Genomic DNA, 27,806 nt, shown 5'->3' with positions numbered 1-27,806 from the left:
ACGTTGACTTTAAAACATGTCACTGACGCACTCTACCAGCGAAAGAGAGAACTAACGTTGTGTGAAAATATTAGAGTGTATATTGCCAATTCGCCTAATCGAGCTTTGTTTTCTTGACAGACAAATATATCGTAGTTTGCATGATACACGACATCGATTCTTCAAAAATGATCACAGATGTTATAACATGTACTGTTTAAAAATGAATTTGCAGTAAGGCTTATTGTTAAAAGATAAGATTCATTCAAGAATGACGAGAGATAACAGGTTAGTTTTGTTTACGTGTTTGTAAAGTGACATAACTGTCTTTATTTAGTATATAAATGACCACGTTGGAAAATGTTCGGTTGATATAATTTTATCAAATTTAGGAAACGAGGGCGTAATGCGGAAGAAGAATCTAGCGAATTTATGCCATTGAGCAAAAGAATCAATAATCTTCATATTAATAACTTATCAGGTATGCAAGAGAGTATGATAGAAAATATGGATGCGGACTGGAGCAAGAAAACCTTTTTACCTTCACCAAATTATTCGGAGCTCTCCCAGGGATCGCCGCTGTATGAGGGATGTAGCTCTAGCCAAAGTAGCTATACAGCTGATTATAAACCAGATCTTGATGTGTTTGAAAATCCTTTTTATTATGAAAGTAATAAGTTGTTATTTACCTTATACATGGAACGTATACAAAGAACATCCGAATCGTTTTGATATACTTATTTTTAAACTGCAGTAGACTCTCAATTAACCAGTTTCTACGGGTATGAACTTGAAACTGGATGAACAAATGATCAGACAACTCAAATACATGGATAAAGTATCATTTATAGGTTGTAAATTAGATTACCAGATATATGTGTTGTACATAAATGTTTATTGATTGCTCAGCTGAAAAAAAAATAATGGCATAATCTTTATAAAACTATTATAATGCATACCAATACTGGAAATCTGTCTGCAGGTAAAAATCTCTAAGAAACAGAGAAACTAGATAAGGGGGAGTTTACTGTATAATTATTACTGCACTGCGGATCTTTATGTAAAATAAAAGTTTGCTGTATCAATGACAAAGCACAGGCATCGAATAGAAATCTTTCTCTTTCTTTAATAATTTGAATGAGCTCAAAATAGTATATCGACATTTGTAAATTCTTCTAATCTTTCTACAATTTTAAATTGCACCTACTCGCCTTTGTCATAAATGCAGAAAATCCGTAGTCTAATGATTATTAATCATGAAGCATTTTTTACACGTCATTACTTCATTCCTTTCCAATATATTTGTATCACTACCAAATTTTTTAGACGCGTGAAACAAGTATCATCTAGGAAATCTTATGGTTTCAATAGGAATGAAATTATTTATTATTATAAAGTAATTAAGTAGTCAATTTGTACGCTTGAACGTAAAAAATATATATTTAAAATTCCATGTTAATTCAGAACTCACAATGGGAATTTACAAGTTAGGGTATTGATTTCAGCTAAACTTTTAGCGGTGAATGTAAAACAAAAATTAGGCATATTCAAGTGTTTGTGTAAATACACATTGTTTATAAATATTTTATAAAATGACTCTTTCATAAGTACTAAAGACAGCAAAAATAAATAGAAGTTGCAAAAGTATTTTTAACGCTAAATGTATTTATAAACAACGTCCATTCTCATAAACATTTAAATATACGTTTGTCTATATTTGCGTAAAATTTACAAAAAGTTTGATCGAGTTCAATGACTCACTGGCTGTGATTTTTCTTTGTCAGCCAGAAACATGTAGGATTACAATTTTTATAAGTACGAACGATGAAATTATTGATAAGAATGTGTTAATAATTATTGGTCATTTATATTACATTATTATATAATAATATACAACTATTATATTGAATAGCTGTTTTTATTACTCGAAAATTGCAAAAATGCGAAATAATTCATATATTTACTAGAACAGAGACTGCAAAATAAAAAAAAAGGTACATTTAGTTAATTTTATTTTATATTATACTGCTACGATGTATATAATTTACAAAAAGAAAGGTACAAGAAATAGATGTCACTAAACGATTCATATCGAGCGGTTATTACATTGAAAGATGGCGACTATCGAATTGCTCTCGACACTTCGATTCTCGACCTAACCTCACTTCAGTGCCCGCTAGGTGCGCGCAGAGTTAGTGTCGACGAAGTGACGAAGTGGCTGGGAGTAGGATAGAGCGACGGACAGGTGTTTTCCGGACTATTAGGAAATTGTCCCAAACATCCGTGATTCTCGAAAAAATTAAAAATATTTCTGTCGTGCTTGCAAATAGAATGATACCATAAGAACTAATTGTTTAATTTGCAAGCGCGCAGGCGCCGCTTTCCCCTTGCTCTCTCGATATACTCCGCGCGTAACCGCCGCCATAGTTGATATTTCTTCGATAGAATATTAATAGCAGTGGAAGTTTTCGCGGTTAAAAGTATTTTAATTTATTGACTGAAAAAACGAGAATTCGTTGAACGAATACGGTGAGACGAGATCGTTCGAGATAAACCTGAGATAGGAACGAAGAAGGAGGGTGTCTACTTTCACAGCTCGTGGTTTTCAGGAGAGTGGCCTGGCACATCGCGGCGCTCCGAGTTAACGTGTAACCATCGTCGGGTGGCTATGTACCGTTAGCTCGTATTCATTCCCCGTTGGCCGACCCAAGAGACCCACGCTTACCTACCGACCGGGGGCCATACTCGATCGAACTCGACTGTCGTAAACCCGGAAATGAGTGCGCGTCGCGGCTCGCTGTTGCCGCGTAAAACCAGCCAGTAGTGCGCGAATTAATCGCGAGTCACGGCTCGTCCATTTGCCAACGGGCACGTTCGTTCGTTTCGTATTCGTATGACGTGTGCGTCGTGAAGAGTAGCCGCGCGGCTAGTCAAAAAGAGCCGTGGCACACGTCGAGCGTATACGTAGAAATGAGAAAGTTGCTGCCGCTGCGGTGAAGACTGAAAACAACGCAGCCGAGTCAGCCAGCAGGCGGACGGTCTCAGTACTACGCGAAGGTGTTCCGACGCAACAGTCGTAGCAGTACGCCGAAAGGAGTGCACAAGGGAGTCACAGCTGCTCGTGGGTAAGTAGGACACGCATATCCTCGTGGATGATTCTCTTGTACGTAGGGGAACTCGCGTGGCACATATCGTTCGTTCGGACGTAGTAGCGAACTGGTGTGTGCTACCTGGCTGGAGGATGACGTCCCGCGATCTCTTTACGCGCTTTACTCCTAATGCGAAACGTGCACACGAGAAACCGCGAAACAGTGGCCACAGAGCACCCACCCCAAGACACTAAAATCGTCGCGGGGCCCTCGTCGTGGCTCACGGCTTGGCTCGGGCTGGCTTTGGTGGGGTGGTTGGAGGTGCGGACAGTGGTTGAGAGGCTGGTGGGGTTGGAAATTGCGTGGTGGTGGGTGCCCGCCGAGGTCTCGGAGGCCCCTCCGTGGCATCTCGCTGCCTCTAACCCGTCGAGGTGGGGGTGTAAACAACAGCCCTGCCTGTGTGCCTCTGTTGGCTCTACTCTGTCCTCCGTTTCGCCTCTGCCCTGCTCTCGCCTCTGCAAACTCACCACGATCTTTTTCCTACTTCCTCTCCATGTAACATCTCCCGATGCGCGATCGAAAGACCACCAAAGGAAGGGAGGGACGCAGGGAAAAAGGGAAAGAGAGGGAATAACCGTCGAGAGAACAGAGCACCAGCCTCGCGGACCTATGCTATTTTCTCGCGTTCTTCATACCACGGATCTCCAATATGGCCGATGCATCATCAAACCTGCTGACGTGTAACCTTGCCCATCGTCGTCTCGTCTCGTCTTGTCTCATACCGTTCCGTTCCGTCCCGTCTCGTCCCGTCTCTATCTAACTGTCCGACACGCTCGCGCATTCGCGTTCATACGATCCGTAATGTCGCTTGCTTAACCCTATACATCCATTCTTCTTTGTACGTTTACATTCACGGAGTACAAATATCAACATGTATAATCTCCTTTCCGAACACTTTTTATTACGCGATCGTAAGATTTTTATCCTGGGTGCGTGTAAGAAAAATGCGTCTGATTGCACAATGCCCCAGCGAGAGCTATTCCGTTCCGCGTGCGGTGTCCCCCCAGCCGCGATATCAGAGCCAAGCCTGTGCAGTTATGCGAGACATCTAGATAGAATTTCTCGAGAAACCACGAATCTACAGAGACATGCTCTCCTCGTTGTGTGTACAAGCGTGAGAGGGAGCGAGGGAGAGAGCGAGAGAGAAAGAGAGAGAGAGATGTGTTGAGCTTTCAGAGAATCGGCGCCATTACGACATGCGCGTCTTGCAACGGTACGTCGGCGAGGCTGACCGGTCAGTCGTACACGCCATTCCGCGAAAGCCAAAAAACGCATCCGCGGTGCGTCCGTGTTTCTGCGTGCTCGTACTCTGGTAGTTGTTTTCTAATTAAGTTGTGCAACCACCCACAACGACTTGCAGCCACGGAGTAATCGTCCGTTCGACACGGCACCCTCCTCGATGCGTCGAAAGGAGGAGAAGTGCACGGGTAACCTAACCTCTCTCTTTCATTCTCTCTCTCTCTCTTTCTCTCTCTCCCATTTTCTGTTCCTTCCCTACCACGGGTAGATCAAGGGCGAGAGTCATCAGTGTGTCCCACTTCGTCTGCCACGATGTCTGCTTCGTATGTTCTCTCCCGATATTTCGCGTTCCCCTCTCCGGGGAGTTCCCAGTATGTCGAGGTTCGTCTCCCTTCTTTCTTGACATGCCCCTACCCCTTCGAGCTTACGGCACACGCTTACGCACCTACACACCGAACTATCGTTCCTTCCCGTCCTATTCTCGCGGTGTTCCGTGTGTTGTTGGCGCGCGCGAGAGAAAGAGAACGCGAGAGAGTCTCGGGGTCTATTTCGCGGTGGGTTCCCGTTTTCCCACCTATGGGTTCCCCCCTACCCTCATCGTGTTCCTACCCCCTACCCCCGTGGGGACACCATCGTAGTGGAGTGGGGTGCAATCCTGAGCCACTTCGACGACTATCCTCCCTGCTCCCGGATCCCTTTGAGGTGGGGGAGGGGGTGAAGTGGGGGCTACCTCATCCCCCACCCCCACATACCAACACATGGTCAAGAGGTCTGAAGTTAAGACTTTGACGGCGGAGATGGTAAGACGATGCCTCGAACTTCAACTTCGGGAAACATAAGCGTCTTTGCTGCTACACGAGATGTGGACCGTTTCAGAGACGAGGGGAATATGTATACGTAAGGGTGCCGGATTACGGGTGGGGGGAGGGGACGTGCCAATTCATAACCGAGTACCGACACTCCCTGAATCTTTTCAGTAAATATATGTAGAAGGCTGATACGCTTACAAGGTCAACCTTGATCTTGACGTATTAATGTGATCTACCTGTACATAACTATATCGTAGCACAGACGGCACATGGAGTGTAGCGGTACATATGTATACATCGTACATACTTACGTGGGGTATCTCTTGTTTGGAGACATACACGCTACGCTTACGGAGCACGTGCTGCACGTACTTTCGCATGGCAATTGTATAGCAACTTTCTCGCCACGTGTAGGATATTTGTCTGTTAGGGGGGATGTACCGACGTACATATGTGTAGGGTAAATGCTAGAGCTTTTACTGCCCGCGTATCCAAGTACTCGGAACACTTATGACTTGAACTTTGATCTGAGAACAATATACGTCTGTCAACATTCGAATATTCGAACTTAAATCTCATAATAGCCATACATTCAAAATAGTTGGATGTAAATTTAGCGAACTAATTTTTAGTACCCGAGTACACGGACATATTTAGATATTCGGAGGTCAACTGAATGGGTATCTGACTTCCGATAATTGTAAATTTAAAGAACGGTAAGAGCCCCAGTAAATGCCCAACGTTGGTATCATAAACGTTTAATTGTCTAAATTTCCAATTGCACTAAATATTCTGCATTATTCGAATATTAATCTTTGCATCTTTATTACGAAATGTCGACCTCTCTATTTATACGGCTATAAGCGTGCGAACTTTGAAATTTCTCGAGCTCGTTGATACACGATATTGATTTACAATTTGTTTTTCGTATTTAGCAACATGCTCGTGTATAAACATCGTGAACTTGCTTTGCTTCGGGAACAGTGTCCAGCGAAGATAGATTAATGGATTAGAGAATAACTGTGAGTTCTGTGAAACGCGGGATCTATTGAAACCGTTCGAAGTTACGAAGGTCGATGCACTTCGACAGCAGCACTCATGCGTCAAAGTGAGTGCAACTGTGTAATACGTATACATGTACAACTAAGTGGCTACTATCAACTTTTCAATATCCTACTTCTTATTTTTTTCCCTTCGAATTCGCAATCACGTTTCGTTCAATGAAATTTCATACATTTTTGTATAATTATGTAGGGTGGAACATATATGTAATTGGAACCACTTCGATTACTGCGTAATTAAGTAATGATTTTAGTGGAAAAAAAATAATATTTCAAATGCAATCCAAATGGTTTCCACGAGGGTATAGTCTGATCTGATTATTTAACTTTTTTTGTACGTGGATACGTAGAGGAGGTCACACATACATATACAGTGAATTTTCGATATATGTCAACAACACGGGTCTTGCCAGCGTCGTATATTATCCAGGAGAAATATCCCGTTATAAGATTTTTCGATCCCGTGGGGGAGAGAACTATTCGGGTGTGTTCTGCAACAAATAAACAAATTTCTACAATTGCAATTATAAATTAATGTGCACGATATAGATTTCACAGATTATTAAAATGATTACTTACGCAATAATCGAAGTGGTTCCAATTATGTACTTACATATTCCGCCCTGTATAAGCGACTTCAAAATTAATTTAATTCATAGTAATTATTATTTTGCGTGTTAGGGTTCTTACTACTGCACGGATCTATGAATACCCGACCTTGAATACTTGGATGGCCGTTCAATCTAAATACGAATAGCGTAAGGGACCCAATTATCGTGGGGCACCAATTACTGTGCCTATATTAATTATACTTATTTTTAAAGTGTAATGAATATTAAAAATGAGGTATATAACGTATATATTAACTGATTTTTAATATTCATTATGCTTTAAAAATAAGTACAATTAATGTGGAGGAGTGAAAAACACTCTAAGTTCTCGGATACCCGAGTAGTAAGACCTCTATCTTGTGTTTATTATCCGCTTGTCAAATCTTCTTGTTAAATGTAATTGATTTGTATAATTTAATGACGTAGTATGTGTGCATATGCATATATATATATATATATATATATATATATATATGTGTGTACACATTTAGGATCGATTTAAATGAGACACCCTGTATATATTTCGTTTTTTTTTTATTTTGGAAGAAAATGTCGCTTATTAACGATATAACAGAATGTTCTAGAGAGAAGCAGAGGCACGTGCCTACAAGATGGTTATTCTTTTGGTTTTCAGATTTAATTATCGTGGAAGATGAATTTCACGCCCTTTCCCGGCTTTCCGGCAGGCTCGCTACCGACGGGCACGGTTCACCAGTTTGCAACCGCTAAATTCGCACAGAACCTGCCGACTGGGGGTCAAGTGGTCGGCGTTCTCTCTGGTGGCGAGGGTGGTGTTCATTATTTGAGGCCGGTCGATCCGAACGGTTTCGCCGTAGCTCAAGGGGGTAACAGTCAGCAGCAGCAGATAATCACACTGCCCATTACCGTACCTGGGAAAGATGGCACGCAGCAACAGCAAACCGTCCAGATCCAGGTGGTCAATCCCAGTGTGTCCCAAAGCGGAAACAGCGGTGACCAGCCGAAATATCACTTGGCCCCAATCTCCTTGGGACAATTCCAACAGGGTGCTGCGACGGTGCTCACCGTCGCGTACAGCCAACAAGGCGCAGATGGGGTGCAGATTCAAGTGCAGCCACAGAACACTGTGGCTACCACACAAACGTAAGGCTTGTCGTTTTGTTTTGTTTTATTTTATTTGATTTTTAAAAGCACTTCAGGGTGGTCCAGCTGGCACTTGAATATGTCTGTTATTTTTGGAGATATTGAAAAACTTTATGAACAGAAGTTGTCCAGGTCAGGACGATCTATAATATGGCGATGATAATTTTTTTGCAGTTGAAGAATTTTCGGAGATTTCAAGGTCACCTTCACTTCTTTAAATAGAATCATATATATTTTTTTATACATTAGTTGATGCAGCTCGACATAGTACATTAAAAATTTAAAACGATTCCTTGTTAAGAAAAGTACTTACGTATAGTCCACAAGCGGAGGCAAAATCAGCCTCAATGGCAGCAAAAATATTGAAAGAAGATTTTGATGCAAGATGTAGTAGATGGACAGTATGTCTTCGTGACATGAACTTTGGAACTATGAAGGAGAAGAAGAGAGCTCATCTATCAAAAACAAAAATATCTAAATAAACAACTGCATCGTTAAGAATTAAAAAAACGTTATACGGTCAGATGAAACGAAAATGAATAGTTGTATTCAACGAGGAAAAAATTTAAAAGAATGGCACGTGAAAGAGACTGTAAAATTTGATGGTGCTGCAATCACGATACGGGGATGTTATAAAATCTAGTCAGTATGTTGAAAATGCTCTTATAAAAGGAAAATAAAAAATATACAAATTTCATTTTATATTCAAGTATACGTGTAAATACAAAATTAGTAGGACATCCTTATCACGCTTTACAATAATCTATTGTATATCTTGTTTCGTTTCAAAATAGTGAAATACTTTCTGTGTTAATTTTAGGTCCGACCAGACAACCCAAAGCACATCAACAGCGGTCACTACAACATCACAGCAGACTATTCAGCAAACCGTGCAGCTGCCAGGTGCGCCAGAAGGATTAACCGTGGTAGCCCAGATTCCACAGGACTTGATTTTACGTGAGGGTATGGAGGAATCGAAAGAGGACGTAAAAGAAGGAACAACACCGGTGGCCCTCATAAAGAGGGGTAGTATTAAGAACCAAGGGAATCAAAGCGGAGAAGAGTTCATTACTTCTATGCCTGCTAGTTGGCAAAGTCTTGCAACTCCAGGATCAACTGTCGCTGATTACCTGTCCAGGTTGCCTGCTAGTACCTTACCTATTAGCTTACAACACTTCCTGAAATTCTCGGCAGAGACAATAAAGAGAGAAGCCACCATCGAGTCCAGTCCTTTAGGGGCTGATGGTATGGATACAACCGGGAGCGCTGCATCGGGAGAGCAAGCTGTGCAGATCACAGTCGCTTCCGGGGAAACGGCGATCATTCCTGATGTTGTTGAGGAACAGGAAACCGGAGCGAAGCCTAAGAGGAAAAAGAAGTACAAGAAGAAACCGCCGAAGCCGAAAAAGCCGAAACCCGGTCAAGTCAGCATAGTGACAGCCCTCGACGGTACAACATTATTCTGTTGCCCGCAGTGCAACATGGCGTATCCTGAGAAAGAACTGTTGGAACAACATCTCATTGGACACAAAATCGAGAGGAGATTTATATGTGACATTTGTGGTGCAGGTTTGAAACGTAAAGAACACTTAGAACGGCACAAACTGGGCCACAATCCGGATAGACCTTTCATTTGTTCCGTTTGCATGAAAGGCTTCAAACGAAAAGAACACTTGAACCTTCATTTTGTTATACACTCCGGACAGAAAACCGAGGTTTGTACCGAATGCGGAAAAGCGTTCTACCGCAAAGACCATCTGAGAAAGCACGCCAGGTCTCATTTGGCTAAGCGTATCAAAGAAGATCCTTTGAACACGACCGACGCTTCCCAGAATTCCCAACAGCAGACAGAACAACAGCAGCAGGCCGAGCAATTGCAACAGCAGGCAGAACAATTGCAACAACAATCATCGGTATCCGAATTGCAACAGATACAAATACAAGTGGGGCAAGGTTCTCAAGCTCAGATCCATCAAATAGCCGTTAGCGAACAGTCCACCGTTGTTCTTCCGACTGCAGCTGAAACTGGTGCGATGGCTATACTTCACCATCAACAGCAGCAGCAGCAACAGCAGCAGCAGCAGCAACAACAGCAGCAACAACAGCAGCAACAACAACAACAGCAACAGCATTAGCAGCAGCATACCGCTCAGAATCAACCTGGGCGGTACTTCCGGTTCAATCATCAACAGGCTAGAGGACGTGCAAGGCAAGGCGTGCTTGCCGATTGAATTCTATAATCCCATAGTCAAATTGGTATCGTGTAAAGAAAAAAAATTCTCGTTGATGGTGGTTATCGTTGCCTAGTAGTGGTGTTGCAAAAGTAAACAAAAAAAAAAAACAAAAAAAGATTGAGATCTTTCTTTGTATCTTCAAATAAAGATACTTTTACTGACGAGCCGTCGCATTTCAAAGTTTGTACACCATCAGCTTCTTCAAAGGAAGTCGTAGGTCAGACTAATGTACGATTATAATTATTCTGCAAAACGCACTGAGCTGACTGACGAACGAAGTTCGTACATAAAATACAATGTTTCTTTTTTGCGTACACGTTCTAGCGTACGTGTAAGGAAAGAAAAAAAAAAGGTTGGAGCGGGTTTGTCTTAACTCGTTTTAATTCAATATGTTTTTGTCGCTAATCCAGTTCCATGACGCAAGTTAGAAGTAAATAAAGAAGTTTATATATACATATATATATATATAAATATAAAAATATATTTTTGAAAGCGCGGACTGGATTCGCCAGACAGAAGGCAATCGAGTTTTCGGCTGAAGTTAATTTTTCTTCAATGATAAATAATTAATGGGAGGGAAAGAAAGAGCGAGAGAGAGGGAGAGAAAGAGAGAGAGAGAAAGAAAATACGTAATGTGAAAGGTAACGAGTAATTCACAAAGCAGGGCTGTAAATACAACCAGTTTACCGTGCACAAGAAGGAATAAGACTGTCGTGCAAATATGAAGTGAATCTATTTATTCCATTTATTCTAGACGATCGAGACACAGAAAGAGAGTGTATATGTTAATCTATGGCATTCGACTAATATTTGAAGAGAAATGCAATGATAAGTTGTGCGAAACAATTGTAAAATTGTACATTTATCGATTTATCAATTTGATTGGTTGTTCGACGTTTGATATGTTCGAAATGAAGAATGTTCTATTGCTATATTGACTGTAAATTAATCCGAGAAGGTACACATACGTTTTTGAAAGTTGTAAAGAAGAATACCGATTGGTTATGGACAAATTTTTGATAGCATTGTCATATGAATACACAAATATCAGTTTGCATATCGTAAAGATAAAAGGTATTATTATATACGATTAACAATTCAAATTCTGTGCATTTAAATTTCGGTATTTCGCGAAAGGGACGCATTTCTAGGACTAACTACGATATTTTTATAATTCTGATAAGTTAGTATAACTTATTTTGTATAGTATTTAGTTCAGTTTATTAACAAAACCGATGATCCTTTTGCAAGAAGACTTTGCAATCTTCTTCTTTGTGTTGATCGTGATTGACAAATATTTGTATTATCATAAGTTGCACGACGAAAGTACAGCAAAAGAAAACCGGTTTTTCGTGGTCGAGCCGAATCTGTTTTACCGGTGGATCTCGAACACACTCAAAATTGTTTGAACAAAAGATGTATGTATACAAAAAAAAGAATACTTTTTATTGTAAGTATCATTACTAAAGGCAGTGGGTATAGCTGTACAAGAAATATAATTATTATTTTATTATCATATTATTATAGCTATTATTATTATCATAATCAGTATGGATAGTCTATAAGTCATTTTCATTGTTACTTACATAAATATTGGAGAAAACTGCTAAAATAAAACATACATTTAATATAAACAAATTTCTCTTAATTAACCAATTATAAGAATTATTTTCTTTTTTGTATTATATACTCGAACACTTTTAATTTGTATAATTATTAACCGTGGAGTGTTACTAAGAACTAAGATGCACTTATTAATTATTATATTATTTTAAACGAACGAACGAACTAATAACTTGTACAGGGAGAATTAATCAACATTTTTAACAGCACTATTTGTACATTCATAAAATTCGATATATAACATTATACGTCATTACATATTAAATTTTTAATTTGATCAATAAAATCATTTACAAAAAAAACTTATATTTTCCATTACAATAATTTGGCATACTCGTACGTATATCTCAGCGTAATTATTGTAATAGGCAATCTACGTTAATTGTTAATTACAAAAAAAATACCTAATCACGAAAGAATAGGAATATATTGCTCGTTATAAGTTCTGTGTTACATTGGTACTTTTTTTTCCTTCAGCTGACCGAGGTGCTCCCCGATATTCCCAGAGGATATACAGTGGGTCAAACAAGTTTTGTACATCTATTTCTTGGTTCTGAATTCCTGTTAAAAAATGCATGTAATTTTGAAGGAGCCTTAGAAAGTATTTCAATTATGAGAGTAACGCTATGTTTTCACTTAGTCGTGGTTTATTGACTTATATAGGTATAGAAATATTATTAATAAGTCACTATAACTTCTGATCGTGCTAGAGTAAAATATATCTTTGTTATATTTACATTTCTATGCAGAACAGAACACTGACAGTTGAACACTGTTCAATACTGTTAATGTACGATTAATGTGCAAAAAAACTGGGTAGAGAAATCGTTTTTTGAGCCATTGTATCTCCGACTCCCTCCGACTCGAACGCGATGAGAATACAAGTAGAAGAGAGAAAAATAATGGCAGGTCGTCGGGAGCGATTCGAAGTTAAAACCCCGGTGGATTCGGGCATTTTCGTCGGCGCGATCGGAGAAGAGGGCCGGAAGAGAGAAAAAATAGTTAAGAGGCTGGCACAGTAGAGGGCGGACTGATGGGGTGGGGGCGCCGACTTGAGGGACAGGTGTCAACGGCACATACATAGAACAGGGGATCTTTTTTCGGAAGTTCTCGGTTCCGTGAAAATCCTGGCCAGGCGAGCGCGGGCTGCTAAGTACTAGATGGTAAGTTGATCGTTTGGCAAATTCGCGAAATCGGCGAACCCGTGGGCTCGTCGTGTTCGGCGTGTAGTATAGCACGGCCATTTTCTGCTGAATTTCGTGCGAATTCGGCCCCGCGTATCGACTAGGTGCTGAGAGGGGAAAGTCTCGGGATCTCTCCCCTCGCGCTTCATCCCACTGCGCGTACGCTACCCATCCCTCTGACCAGATCATCCCCCCCTGCGTCCTTCTCTCCTCCACCCCTCCCATTCTCCTCATTCTTCCCCATCCTCCGATTCCCGTTCTTCGCGCTGCCGTCCCTCTACGGCCACCCTTCCCCCGCATCGCGACAATCCTGGCCGCGTACAATATTCGTTTTTTAACGTCTTTGTTGCGCGTTCTATCCCTCTCTATAGCTGTCTAAAACTGTTCGGTATCTTCGTCACACGAATACGGATGGTTGTTCAGTTGTACAGTGTGATTCCCGTGAAGAATTTCCCTCTCGAATCGGCCGTGCGGTTTCGAGGAACAAGACCGACTGTTTCTCCCGTCTCGCGTGTGTATGTACCTTCGTCGTGACAGACGGAGACGGAAACGGTCGACGTAGCGTCGGCGTCCGACGGTGTGCTTCTGTCGTGCTTCTCTCGTGCTGCAAAAATACGCTTCCTCACTGTTTTACCTCTCGGAGACCCCCCTCCGAGGAAAGGATTCGATTCCACGGCGAAGAAACATGGGGAGAGGGACGTCGCTGTGAGTAAATACATACTCGGGCGTCGTTCGAGCAAGACGCGCCAGATATTTTGACGCGGCGTACCGCGAATATCGTGGCGTGCGTGAACGTCTACGGAATTCGTTGTTCGTTACCAACGATGTTGCTGACAATTTTCCGATGTATGTACAATTCTCGAGCTCTCGTTTCGGACAACGCTGCGACCTTTGTCTGAGTGAGCGGGTGGCGATGTACCATTTGAGCACATGTTACCGGCTGACATTTACAATTTGTTCGACCGCCGTTTACGTGTATCGTACTAGTATATCGTAATAATAAATCGTGCCTGGAGCTTGTCGGCAAAATGATAAAGGACGTCGGTTGATGGACAAACACTATTCACTTGCGGAAATACCCTGTAAACTAACTACCGTTCAAGTGCCGTTTCCCGTGCGCGATCATGTCAATTCTGATGTTCTATGACCTTACAGATATTTGATTGACGGTTTGCAATGAATTTCCCGCCGTTCGGAGGCCACTTTCCCGGTACTATTCCGAGTATCCATCAGTTCGCTACCGACGGCTCCGGCGGTGCGGGCGGGCGCTACGCCAATCATTTTCCCAACCAGCCTCCTATTGGAGTGCCGGTTATGGGAAAGTACCGTCCTGAGAGCAACGGAGTGCAATCTGCTCAGTCGCAAGTAATGATGAACAATAAGGCTACCTATCCGAATAGCAATGTTCATCATTATCCAAATGTGCCATACTCTCAAGCTCAACCGGTTCAACAGCGGCCCTCGAATTCGCCTGGAATGCAAGAGAAGCGTTCCTATCACCAGGTAAATGGTTTTCCTATAAGTATACGTATAAGTTTTTACTGTATATAGACTTTATGGCGATCGAAACTTTTCAGCAAGCGACCGAAACCATAAATCAACAAGACGTTTGCAATCTTCTACAGGATAAGGATAAAAATAAGGACAAAAAGACAGACGAGCAACAGCGCAATGGAGAAAATACGACTAATGGAAACCAGCAAGATTATACAATGCATCAACATCACCAACAACACGCTCATACTCAAACTCCTGCAACTATGCCCGCAACATGGCAATCTCTGGCCACTCCTGGTTCTACCGTGGCCGATTACCTCAGTCACTTGCCAGCTAGTACTTTACCTTTAAGTTTACATCATTTTTTAAAGTACTCTGCAGAAAGTATTAAGAAAGAGTCGGAAATGGCACAAACAACTTCGGTAGCTGTAGCAACAACTACAACGCCTAATATAATGATGTCTCCGAATAATAAAAAGAAGAAAAAGAAGAAGGCTCCAAAGGAGAAAAAACCACGTCCAAAACCTGGTGAAATTCGCTTAACTACAGCTTTAGATGGTTCTACATTGTATTGCTGTCCTGAATGTCATATGGCGTATCCTGAACGTGAATTATTAGAGCAACATTTACTAGGCCATACCTTGGAACGAAGATTTGTTTGCGATATTTGTGGTGCAGGTTTAAAAAGAAAAGATCATCTTACACGTCACAAACAGAGTCATAATCCGGAACGGCCATACGTTTGTACTGTTTGTTTGAAAGCATTCAAAAGGAAAGAACAATTGACGCTACATTTTGTTATACATTCTGGAGAAAAGCGTCATGTATGCACAGAATGTGGAAAAGGATTCTATCGTAAAGATCATTTAAGAAAACACACCAGAAGCCACATTGCGAGGAGAGTGAAAGCTGAGCTTAGCCAAAATGCTGGTAAGGTTTAACAATCGTACCTTTTATCCATATCGAAACGATAATGTGAAAACATATTTTATGTGCACAATGTCTGTTTATTAGGTACACAGCAAAGTCAACAACAGAACAATGTCTCGAATATGCAGACAACTGCTGTTACAGCATCGTCTGTCCTTTCTGGTGGACATCCAGGTCCTCTCCTGTCCTGAGCCCCGCCACCAGGGAACTTCCAGGTTCCCCATCCGAATAATATTCTTCATACGCATACTTCTCATCATTCGTTGCATCATCATCATTTGGCAACAGTCAACGTGGCGCATCAATCGAGCGTCACACCACTTGCTACGTCCAGCCATTATCAGACGCACGAGCTCAGTTTCTTAGGACATGTTAAAGAGTTCTGAGATCAGGGGAAGACCTCAGTCAAGAGGTAACACTGAAAAATTATACAAACGTTACTAGCAGTGAATTCTTGACTGCTTTTCATGATTTGGGGCTTTAATGAGTTCTCTAGAAATATGATAATTATTCGTAACGCCGCTGACTCTCTATGTCTTAGTACAATATTGCGAAAACTGTCGTTTTACATGAGTTTCTCAACCGTATGCACAGTTTTATTACTACCTGACTTTTGGATATGGTTTTGACATGATACCGTGTAGATCTTATCTCAAAAAGTGTATATATATATATACACACTCATATATATATGATCAAAAAGAAGCAGAGAATGGCATAGAGAGTGTTTCCATGCACATGTGAAAGAGAAACTATAATTTTCTCTAAAAACATTAGAATAGAGCCTGATATAAGAGTCTTGCCATACTGTATTTACGTATGAAAAACAAAACATATTTTTATGAAGGCTTGGTGTTAAATACACAGAAGCTAAGTAAGCTATGGAAGCTTATCGACAAAAAAAGATATTGTGGATGATATTTTACACATTTTTTTATTATTGCATTGTAATGATCCATTATTACATCGTTCAGGTTTCAGTAAGTTTATTTTTGTATTGTTTATTTTTAAACTGTTGTGTGCAAGTAACAGTATCCATTTTTATAAACTTCGCGAAGGGAGATCTGTATATAAAGATGCGAACAACATCCCTCCGATTAATAAATAATATCTTTCGGTTCTTCCCTAAGTTAAAATCAAATCAAAAATTTTATTCGTGTGGTTATTTTGAAAGAATTAATCTATAGTGATCTGCAATTTATGTTTTCGATTTAAATGAAACTTCCTTGCTTTGGCAAACCATTGGAAAACATAGCTAAAAATGTGGCAATATTTTAATCGATAAAAAAACGTTTTTATTTCGCGTTCTTTAACATTATTTCGCAAATACTATACAAAGTTGACAGTATTTTATATTTTACGATACAGCTCCAAATTTTTGCTTGTACGTTTTACATTTACATATATAAGTATGTATAAATATATGTATACATATATATTTATATACACGAATATTTTTACGATCTCACAAGAATCGTAATATAAAAGAAATCTTTTACAGCGTAAGATCATTACGAGTTTACGTAGTTTTTTTATATATCGTTTTTTACATTGTTTTTATACATATTTTTTCGTTAAATCTTTTTAACCTTCGTTGAGCACTGATTTCGTTAATAATAATAAGGTTTTTCGCTTGTGCGCGAAACACTTGATACTTTCCTTGTTTATTCTTTTCCGTATTGCGCGTATCTACATACACACGAGCTGCCTTGTTCGAGCAGTCGCCATTAAAAATACTAGTTTCTTTTCCACGTATTTAATCACACTTGGAAAGTTATCCTCGCGGACTGTGATCGTTTCGGACAAAATCACACTTGTCTGACCTTCCTTTTTTCTTATTTCTTAATCTCTTATTAATTACGTACTATGTAGTATTATTTATCGTGCCATTTTTTTTGAGCTCCTTTCGCCGGTACCACTTCTTGCCATAAGTGACATAGGTAAGCACTTGATCGAAAGATTATCGACGGTTTTATTTTTTAATTGTTATATGCAACAACAACAACAACAACAGTATAACGTTGAATATATACGATATATATATTCGCGTGATATAAAATAAAAGAGTAAATCAAGCAAAACATAATTAAACGTAGTTAGGAATGTGATGCGCAAATACCAGAGGGAGAAAAAGACAAAGTAAGAGAAAGCAAAGAAAAAAAGAAGAAGTTATAAAATTCTTCATATTCGTTGGGAGAACGACGCGTTCCAGAGATCCACCGCTATTTATTACAAAAATAGATAAAGTATTTTGTAATGATGAGAAATAATAACATAGAAAATATATAAAAATCTATTGCCGATATATTTTTCATTACTAGTTGAAGCGTGAATGTACAGTGTGTTCGTCGCAATGGTATACAGTATACAAAATTGTTTTGGGAACTTGTGATAATTTCATAAAAAAAGAAACTGTTCTGAGGAAACATTGCTGGAAGTACTTGTTTTCATTAAAAATTCATGTTCACCTTGAGTGACATTGAAATGGTTGAACTGCTAATATGCTCCTACATTTGTAGATTATGATTATGTGCTTATTATCATTGAAAATCGCATGTAAATTTTGAAAAAAAGTGCGAAATATAAAATCAACCACTGGCTGCAGTCTTGTATCGATAAAATGCGAATTATAAATTTAAACTTTTAAAGAACGAAATTGCGGGAAAATACGCGCGCGCGGGCGTGCGTGTGTTGTATGTTTAGACATTTATCATGTACAATTTACAATATAGATACAAAGACACAAATTCTTTCATACAGAAGAGCAATAGAGGGCATTTTTTCTTACACAATTTCTTTGATTTTTTTTTCATGAAATTTTTAGTACAATTTTTATCGAATTATCATGAACGCCTAAAATGCTGTTACGAAGATCTCGCTGTACACGCATGTTCTTTCCATTCTCAAACTGATTCTTCGGTTGTTCGCTCCAACCTGTTAACAATAGTTTCGAGTTACGACACTAGTCTTCTTCCATAGAAAGTTCATTATATGTAACTCTTCCGCATCATGTTTCTAGCGTCATACGTTCTAGCAAGTAATATGAAAAATTCAGGATCCGCCAGACCTCAAGTATAAGGATGTACTAAAAATATATTATATATATATATATATATACATAAAAAATATATATATAAAAAATGAACTGTATTATTATATAAAAAAAAATACTCCACCGCCATGTACTTGTAACCGTGAAGAAAGAGAGAGAGAGAGAGAGAGAGAGAGAGAGAGAGAGAGAGAAAGAGAGAGAGTGGGGGGAGGAAGAGAGAGAAAAGAAAAACAGAGAGTACATCTTAGATTATACGTTTAGCGAATAAGTTTGTATACAAGCAAAAAAAAAGAAAAGAAAGAAATTACTATGAAAGGGCAGAGAGGAAAAAGAAGCGATTGCTGGTTAGGGAGGAATGAGCCGAGTGTAAATGCGTGCGTGTGTGTATGTCGTGTGAGTGCGCGCGCACGCGTATATAAAGCGAGCGACAAGGAAAGAGGAAAATAGATTGCGAGAGAGAGAGAGAGAGCCTGTGAGAAATTACAAAAAGGAGTAGCTGCATGTATTGTAACAGAAATGTATATCAAAGTTTCTGAAACACGGAAATGGACTATGCGGTAAGATTATTGACAAATAGCTTTACGATTTATAAGAAACGGAAAGAAGAAAGCAAGCGAGCGAGCGAGAGAGAGACTATGAAAGATTTTTCGAAAGTCGGCATACGATTTTTTGAGTGATGAAACAAATGAGAGGCTCAAGAAGCGGTCTATTTTGAAGGTTATGTTCCCCACTTTCGACGAGGCGGATAGTTTGAATGCTCCTTTGGTATAAATTAAGCAGAACCGACCGTTTCGTCGAGGTGTGCGGGCGTATAGTTGGTGTTCCTATTGAATAAAAAAAATGGGAAAAAAGAAAGAAAGGAAGAGGTGGGAGGAATAAACAGTTGAACGCGTCTCTAAAGAAGGAAGAAAAACAATTTTCCGGTGCCTTGGCATAGCGCTGGACTGTTTCCGCTCCCGCACACGTTATTCCAACCTAAATCGGGTCTAAGGAATGGCCCCGTGCGTAGCTCTTTTCGGGACACCCTGTATGCTCCGTTCCTTCTTCCGTCTCCCGTTCTCGGAAACTGTATTTCGTCGTTTTTTCGCCATACCAGCTATTTTTTGCGCCACAAAACGAGCGAAATGACTAAACAAAAAAGGCGGGTTGACGGGCGACGGAGAGACGAACAAAATGAAATATTTTTTAATAACGCGAAAAATGATCGGGAGAAAACTTTTTACAAGACGTTTCTTTTCTGCGGCAACAGTGAGGGTAGGAGGGGGGTGGAAGGGTCTGTCAGTGTGGAAGATGGAGCAAACAAGTTTATCTGCTGACGTCAGTCGATATAACACATCCTCTTTGTTAATTTTAATCGACGCCATAATTTCTGTGGAAATTGTTCCTTCGATGGAAACAGAAGATTTTTGTGTTAGGGAGTTGAAGGATACGAAGGTAAACTAAGAAAATGATATTGAAGCCATGATTCGAAGAGATCTGCAATCGAAATGTTCAGTTTCTATCCTATTTTCGTATCGCTAGAAGCCAGAACAACTTTTTGTTTTTATACTCGATAGTAAGGTCTAGTTAAAAGATAAGTATCGCGTTTTATAGAGCATAAGTAGTAATAAGGGATAGGCCTTTATTGCCCGAGTTGCACCAACTAATAATGTGCGAGACAGAAGAATTACGAGTAAGAGAAAGAGATAATAAAGTTGAATTTGCGTGTGTCTCACTTTATGATCGAGAAACCGTCAAACGGAAAATCATAAATCGAACAGAATCATGCAGGAATTTAACGCGATGTTTTCCGTTTCGTCGAATGTCCATCCGTAGCATTTATTTAATCCCCTACGGCAGAGGTTCCCAAAGTTTCACGTAGGTAGGTCAAATTGTAAATTTCAAAATATTTGGCGGGCCAAAAAAAAAGTGTTTTCGAAAAATACGTTCAAATCGATAAAAAATTATCTCTATAAATTCAATAGATCGCGGATGTCTGACATCGCGGGCCACACTTTGGGAACCCATGTTCTACGGGCTAATTTTGATTTCGAAATATCGATTTGGAAATATTTTGAGTAACATCGTTTTTGAAAACTGTTGTTTTGAGAAGGAAGAAAGCAAATGTTGCTCTTTTCCTGATAATATTTCGGTCTGTGTGATTAATTATACGAGGTTCGATTGTCATTATTAGACTGCAGATTTTATGCAGTTAAGACAAATATAAATAGGTGAAATATAAACAAGTAAATATATTATGAGTATTTAAATATACTGCTATCTTATTTTCGATTTATTAAAATTTTTAATAATCGGTCTACCCATAAATAATTTCCGTTATCATATGTAAAAATGGTACATTACTTGTAATGATTTGGTGAGGTAATATTACAATGATAAATGCATTCTTAAAACTTGTTTCTGGAAACGAAAATGATTTCTGACTCGATCTAATAGAAAAAACACAACTTTATTTAATTGCAAATTCTTGAAATTGGCTTGGGAGATATTAAGATCCGCAGTCTAGTTATTATTGCTTTTTTTCGTGTATCGTTTAATGTAAGACAATAGGATACTTAAACTGTACTTCACAAGTGGTTGTGAAGTAATTATTGCTCGAAATGCAATATCATTATCAATACTCGCGAACGATCGTCGTTGTTTTTCGCGATGACCTTGAATCCTACACGAGAAGATCACGCGATAAATTTCAAGCATTGATTCCGTTATTTAACAGTAGTTATTGTAAAAAAAAAATTGACTGTGTCTATAAGCGATCGGACGAAAGAAACATTGCTCGAACAGAGAAGAGAGAAAAACTTAAAGAAAAGGTTAAAATACACTTTGCTGTAAATCAAACGTGATTTTCTGCGAGATATGAGGGTGAACAATTGAGAACCATATTTTTCTACGCAGTCTCGAAACTCTTAATCGTACTAACCGATAGAGCCGAAAGCGGAAATATGATCGACAGCGCCAGCGAACTGTATTTAGCACGCGCGAGCTTTAAATTAGCATGTCCGCTATTACAATTTCAATTTGGGAAAAACCTGCCTCACAAAATTGCGAGATTTCCAACGTTCCAATCTTTGTATGCAGAGCTGCTCAACATGCCTATTAGCGGGCAAAGGCGCCCGCCGATGCCTGTGGGCACAGCTACGGGCAAGTAGTGTCGCCAGATGAGGGACGGTAGCACGAATTGATGGGAAAAAGTTACCCTCTCTCTGCACCACAGAGACGGAACGTGTCACGTGACCGGTCCGCAGCAGAAGCGTGGGGAATAGCGCGTTAGGAGGGCAAGTTGGAGGTGGGGGGACATGTCTTGATCTGGCGACACAGGCTCGTGGGCACAGCTACGGGCAAAGCTACAGGCAGACGCTGAACAGCTCTGTCTTATAGGTTTAGTGTATTAAAATTAAATGTCCAACTTTTATCAGTGACTTAAACAAATATTTTTTTCCAAATAAAATTTAATAATCGAAGTAAGCATCATTGTAATCAACATATTTCGTGAACGAATTACAGGATTTTCCTATTAACAGTAGAAGTCAATTTATTTTGCTGTAAAAATGGCAAATACGCGTATTGTAGATGCGTATTTTTATGTGAAAGCATTTTTAGCATTTGTTAGCGATAAGCGGTGGGGGTCAACATTGGCATTTGTGAATTGAAAAGAAGAAATAAGAAAAGAAAGAAGCGTAGGCGGTGTTTTCTTTTCTTCGTTTCTCCATTCGTTTTATCGCACTTGCTGGTCTATGGCTTCACCCTTTCAGTTATTACGCACTGTTGATCAGACGCTGGCAATCAAACCGTCGGCTATTACTGGATTAAAGAAAACACGTATATGAGTTTGTACACGCTTGATCTTGGCAATCGCGAAATTACGAAATCATGAACTACACGCGGACCACTTGTTGGTCGTTGCGACAATGAACCGCGTCAAATCGTATTGTCTGAAGCAAGTACAGCAAGAAGGCAAGTTTAATTTTACAAATGCAAGACATTTCTGTTATCTCGTCTGTATTACACACATAAAGTGAAATAAGTAAACAGATACATAAAACAAAAGATGAACGAGGAGAATTGAACATGATAAAAGTAAACAATTAAAGTTTCAAATCTGCTGATTCACTGGCTCTTGTGACTCGCATTTTTGTACTGACGCCCTTCTCGCGGACAATGCCCTGATTTTGCATGAACCAACGAGCGATGGTCTGTACGTGTGTGTCTGATCGGACGATTTGTGTGCTAACTAAATTGTTCTCTTTTTCTCGCACGTGTACCTTTTTTACTGTACGCGTGTGCGTAGGTATGATTACCGGTTTTCCAAAACGGAGACATCAGCACAGCATGTGAAACGAAACGAAACCGAAAGGAAAATTATGAAAAGATATACAAACTCCTCGACATAGTACAAAGCATACAAACATCTCAGTTGTTCAATAGCCTAGGGCCTAGGGGAATTATGATAAGTACTTATAAAGCATAAGTCATGACACGTATAAAATAGATGTCTATCGAGTAGCCGGAGAGTCTGCGACTCAATTCATGCTCCCTCCCCTCATCTGGCGATACTGATACGGACGAATAATGGCCGTATCGGCACGCACAGGTGGGTCGCATCCCTACCTCTCACGCTTTTGGGAAATACAATTGTTATGTGTCAAACAGTTTAAAACATTATTTGATTCAACAAGTAGGTTTTGAATAAATTCAGGTGGTGATTAATACCTTTTAATTGCAACTGCAGTTTTAACCCATGTCATGGTTATTATCAGCATTATCAACATTTTGACGTAGTGACTAATACATATACATAGATTCATCGTTACATATAACTTTTATAGATGCAAGCAAAATCTACAGGATTATATAAAAAAAAAGTTAAAAATTTCTGGGTATCCAAGGTGAAGTTTGACCTTTCATTTCGTCATCTTTCCGAAAATGTACGTTATAGGTTAACGGATACATATTTATTGAACACCTAAATTCAATACTACCTGACAAGTCATAAGAGAAATATTCTTGCAATTTTTTACGGAGATTGAAAAGGCTGACATTTTATAGATACTCTCGAGATAGTATAGACTATAGAGTCTTAACCAGTATACAGGGTGAACGAAGAAAACCGAACGTTTTGAAATAAAACGACTTATCATTTATGTGACATACAACTAAAATTATAACCACACTATATTTAATATTAGAACTATAAAAAATGGCGAGTTTCAAATTTTTCAGTTAACGATTATTACGATCGTAATAGGTGCATTTGTGTGGAATTATTCAATCGATTAATTTCTTCGGACACACATTATGATGAAAATCACGCAATATCACGATAAATATAATTTTGCTATTTTTATAAAGTAATATAATTTGATCACTTTTATGTATACCAGTATTAATCTAACAATTAACATTAGAACTGCGGAGCAGTAAACGCGATCGATATATATTACCTTGTAATAATTACAAAATTGCATTTCTTTAGATTTTGTATGATTTTTATTGTATTACATGCTTAAATAAAGTATTTATTTCAAAATTACTCGTGAAAATATTTTTATAACTTGAATAACTGTAAAAAAGATATCGGAAGCCAGCCATTTTGACCTGTCCAGTAGTAAAATGATCGAAAGCTTCCGTTCTGAGTCGTCGATTTTCCGGGTATCCGATAGATAATAACGATAATAAAAAGAAAAAACAGAGAAATAGTCATTTGCCAGCGCATTTTACTCAGTCGAACGAGTAAAGAATTTTTTGGTTCGACTTCATCATTTCGATTCCACTTCTATTTTCTTCTTTGCCTACAATAAATGCATTTGTACCGCAGTCTTCCAGGGTACAAAGGGAAGAGTAACAAATCGTTCGTTTGTTGTGGTCTGTAAATCAAAAAGGGAGAAAAGGTTGAAAAGGAAACATAGAGAGAGCAACCTGGATGATAAGAGGGAAACGTAACAGAAACGAGTGAAAAACAAGACGAAACGAAGTGTGGGGGTAGAAAGAGAAACATAGAGAATTAATAAGAATAATTCTGTATAACTATGATTCAAGCCCTCTGACGATCTCAGTGTTTTATTTTTGTATAGAAAACATAAAAAACCATGTAATCTTCAGGAATGTAAAACAAAGAAACAGATATGACTTGACAAACATAGTAAGACTTAATGTAGATGACAACAAAAATAATAAAAGGAAGAAACGTATAAGCGAGATGTAGGTATAAATACAGACAGATGAATTTAGACTGCGAAGATAGAGGTTTAAAGTTTGTTAACGTTCTTTCCAGACATTTCCCAGTACTGCTTTATGTAATACCCTATGTAATATATATATGTATGTATGTATATATATATATATATGGGTATCCCTCTCCTCTATATGGCTATATACAGGGTGAGTCACCAAACGTTAGCACCTCAAATATCTTTGTTGCTTCTAAAGATACGTAAAATATGGTAAGGACAAAGTTGAATGGTACAATGGGGCTGACACGATGCAAAAAAAATTTTGTTTTTATGTCATTTTTTTGGAGATATCAAGGTCACCTTGACTTTTTTAAATGGAACCACCCTTTTTTAAACACCTACAATGATAGTCCCTTTCATTAGGAATTCAGTGACTATAATTAGTCCAAGGTTATTCAAGGTCAAGGACAGAAAAAACGTATAAAATTAAAATATGGAAGCAGAATACGTTTATCACGGTTGAGACTTGTAGGAAATAGTAAACATTCTATGGTCGTAGTTAAAGTAAACATACTAAGGTCCTTCAATGTTATTCAGCATTCTTATTTACTATCAGTATGTTTCCAAACGCGATTCCGCTATGTTATATTCGATGACTGAAAAGTGTGATATGATCACGATTTACTGTGAATGTAGAAAAAATGCAGTGCAGGCCCGACTACTTTATGAAGAAAGGTACCCCGAGCGAAACACTCCTTCTAGACATACTTTCACTAATACGTACCGATTGTTTCGAAGTACTGGAAGTGTACATGCAAGACAGTACAAACGGAAGAATCCCACGACTAATGAAAACAATGAAATTAATATTTTAGCAGCTATAGCTGTCAATCCTCACGTGAGTACGAGAAAAATTGCCCGGGAAGCAGGCATAAGTCAAAGTAGCGTAATACGAATTCTGACCCGACATAAATTTCATCCGTTCCACATATCGCTCCATCAAGAATTGCACGGGAATGATACGTTTTTTCTGTCCTTGACCTTGAATGACCTTGGACTAATTATAGTCACTGAATTCCTAATGAAAGGGACTATCATTGTAGGTGTTTAAAAAAGGGTGGTTCCATTTAAAAAAAGTCAAGGTGACCTTGATATCTCCAAAAAAATGACATAAAAACAAAATTTTTTTTTGCATCGTGTCAGCCCCATTGTACCATTCATCTTTGTCGTTACCATATTTTACATATCTTTAGAAACAACAAAGATATTTGAGGTGCTAACGTTTGGTGACTCACCCTGTACATGTATATATGTATATATATATATATATATATATATATATTATAAATTGTATGAAAAATCAAATGAAGAAATGACAAGTTGCTAGTTTTTATTTGCAATCCCTACTTCTTTCTGCTTGGCAGAGGTAGTTCACAGTTTTCCAACTTTTTACAAAAATCTCAACAAATTACGGACTAAACTTCACCTTAGGAGACCACGATTGTTGGACTTTTTTTACATAATTCCGTAGATTTTGACAAGAAAATGCCAAAATTCAAGTTTTAACTTTAGGAATTTACTGGTTCAAAAGTTATGCGTGTTTAAAGTTGAACGATTTTAAGCGTTTTTGACAGGTAAGGACGCCGCCATATTGGTATGTACTCAGACATCGTCCAATGAGCGGAGCCGCGAGAAGGTAGGACGGCGATAGGTTTGTGTCGATAAGTTATCGACATCACCGTGTGGCTCTAGGAATCATTCAATAAAAAGGTTCAGGAATACATTTTCAAAATGTTATATTTTAACTTAAACACTTAACAACATATTTGCACCGTCTCACGAACACTCTTCAAAGAATAATCGTGTAGATTCATGTTTAAAAAATTTATTATTTTATGTAATAATCATTTATTATTTTAATTGCGATTACTACAACCAATAACAAAACGGTTTTTTACCATATTTCGTGTGTTTGTGTGTATGTGTTCCTGTGTATATTAATTATGTACATTTTGGAAGCATTACGTATTAAAGACGATACATGGTCAGTTTTCTTAATAAATATAAATAATGTACAAAGAAAAAGTCAAAGTAACAATTTTATATGCAAATGTGCGCATAATATATAATATATAATATAATAACATGTAGTATATATTATACGCGCGTTTGTACATAGACACACATACAATAACATACGCAGCTGTATGTATCATATAAACTATAAATATTACATAAATGGTTAACGTGTATTTAGTCTCGGTATTCGTTTCCTGATAGTAATCTGTGAAAGAAATAATCACTATCTCACAATCAGTTCCAAGTGCAAAGGGACACTGCAAAGACACTTACAAGATTCCTAAATTTTTTTTAACCATTTTATCTTTTAACACATTCCGTGCCACGTTTTTTTTCGCGGCCTGAATGGAACGTTTAACGTGTACAAATTTTTTTAACATTATTGTATATGTACAGCACTGCGGTGGGAGAAAAAATATTTGATTAAAAGAACTATGTATTTTTTAAACGTAATGCTTTTCTAGAATTACGTCTTGCAATGTTCCTTTTCTGTTTAAAAGAAAAAAAAAACATTTCTTTACACAAGGCTCAGTTACTGATTTTAATCATTTTCTCCCTATATTGTGCAAACATTGTATTGTTTTCGTTAGGCACGTTATCCAAAAGGTTGATGCCATTACTGCAATGAGAAACGGAAACTCGTATATTTTCTTTTTCTATTACATTTGCAATATATTCCTTTCTATATCATGGATATAACAAGAATTGTGTGTGCATTTCATCATAAAATATCTGCATCATTTTCTTTCATTTTTACTATAGAAAAAAAGATTTAAAGGACTGTTGTACTTTTTTCTAAAAATCAGATCAATTCATATTTAATTTTGGCATTTCTTATTGCCTTAATTCTTGTTAAATATTATCGAAAATACAAAACCTGGAAAAAATAATTTAATAAATCTAGATCTAACGAATGTTCTTAACAGGTACTTCAAGAACATTGTGCATGTCAGAAGCGTCTTCAAAAGAGAAAAATATAAAAGGGTATAGACGAATGAGATGGTCAAAACTGCTCCCAAACCAAATTGATTTTTGGTCACACCATTGCATATTTCATATTGAAGTTG

General features: G+C 38.5%; 2 protein-coding genes across 6 annotated transcripts; both read left to right on the top strand.

Moving 5' to 3' along the window:
* The first annotated feature begins 29 nt into the window (after nucleotides 1-29).
* LOC143362179 (uncharacterized) lies at nucleotides 30-12,280 on the top strand. Of its 2 annotated transcripts, XR_013083607.1 has the most exons (4): nucleotides 30-267; nucleotides 372-4,555; nucleotides 6,112-6,284; nucleotides 7,483-7,690. XR_013083607.1 is itself a non-coding variant. In XM_076802113.1 (3 exons), the coding sequence occupies exons 2-3, from the start codon at nucleotides 7,501-7,503 to the stop codon at nucleotides 10,103-10,105; spliced, it is 1,785 nt and encodes a 594-aa protein (XP_076658228.1). In that variant the 5' UTR covers nucleotides 707-3,104; nucleotides 7,483-7,500; the 3' UTR covers nucleotides 10,106-12,280. The 2 variants fall into 2 exon arrangements, 1 of the variants encoding a protein (XP_076658228.1); XM_076802113.1 differs by lacking the exons at nucleotides 30-267; nucleotides 6,112-6,284 and adding an exon at nucleotides 8,791-12,280 and having other exon boundaries at nucleotides 707-3,104; nucleotides 7,483-7,970.
* Nucleotides 12,281-12,398: 118 nt separating this feature from the next.
* LOC143362180 (uncharacterized) lies at nucleotides 12,399-18,671 on the top strand. 4 transcript variants are annotated; one of them, XM_076802115.1, is made up of 4 exons: nucleotides 12,399-12,990; nucleotides 14,167-14,514; nucleotides 14,589-15,438; nucleotides 15,523-18,671. In XM_076802115.1, the coding sequence occupies exons 2-4, from the start codon at nucleotides 14,188-14,190 to the stop codon at nucleotides 15,627-15,629; spliced, it is 1,284 nt and encodes a 427-aa protein (XP_076658230.1). In that variant the 5' UTR covers nucleotides 12,399-12,990; nucleotides 14,167-14,187; the 3' UTR covers nucleotides 15,630-18,671. The 4 variants fall into 4 exon arrangements, with proteins under 4 accessions (XP_076658230.1, XP_076658232.1, XP_076658231.1 ...); XM_076802117.1 differs by lacking the exon at nucleotides 12,399-12,990 and adding an exon at nucleotides 13,224-13,716; XM_076802116.1 differs by lacking the exon at nucleotides 12,399-12,990 and adding an exon at nucleotides 13,224-13,857.
* Nucleotides 18,672-27,806: the final 9,135 nt, after the last annotated feature.

The sequence above is a fragment of the Halictus rubicundus genome, chromosome 16 (genome assembly GCF_050948215.1).
Source record: "Halictus rubicundus isolate RS-2024b chromosome 16, iyHalRubi1_principal, whole genome shotgun sequence".
NCBI lineage: Eukaryota > Metazoa > Arthropoda > Insecta > Hymenoptera > Halictidae > Halictus > Halictus rubicundus.
This window is presented reverse-complemented; position numbering and strand designations above follow the sequence as displayed.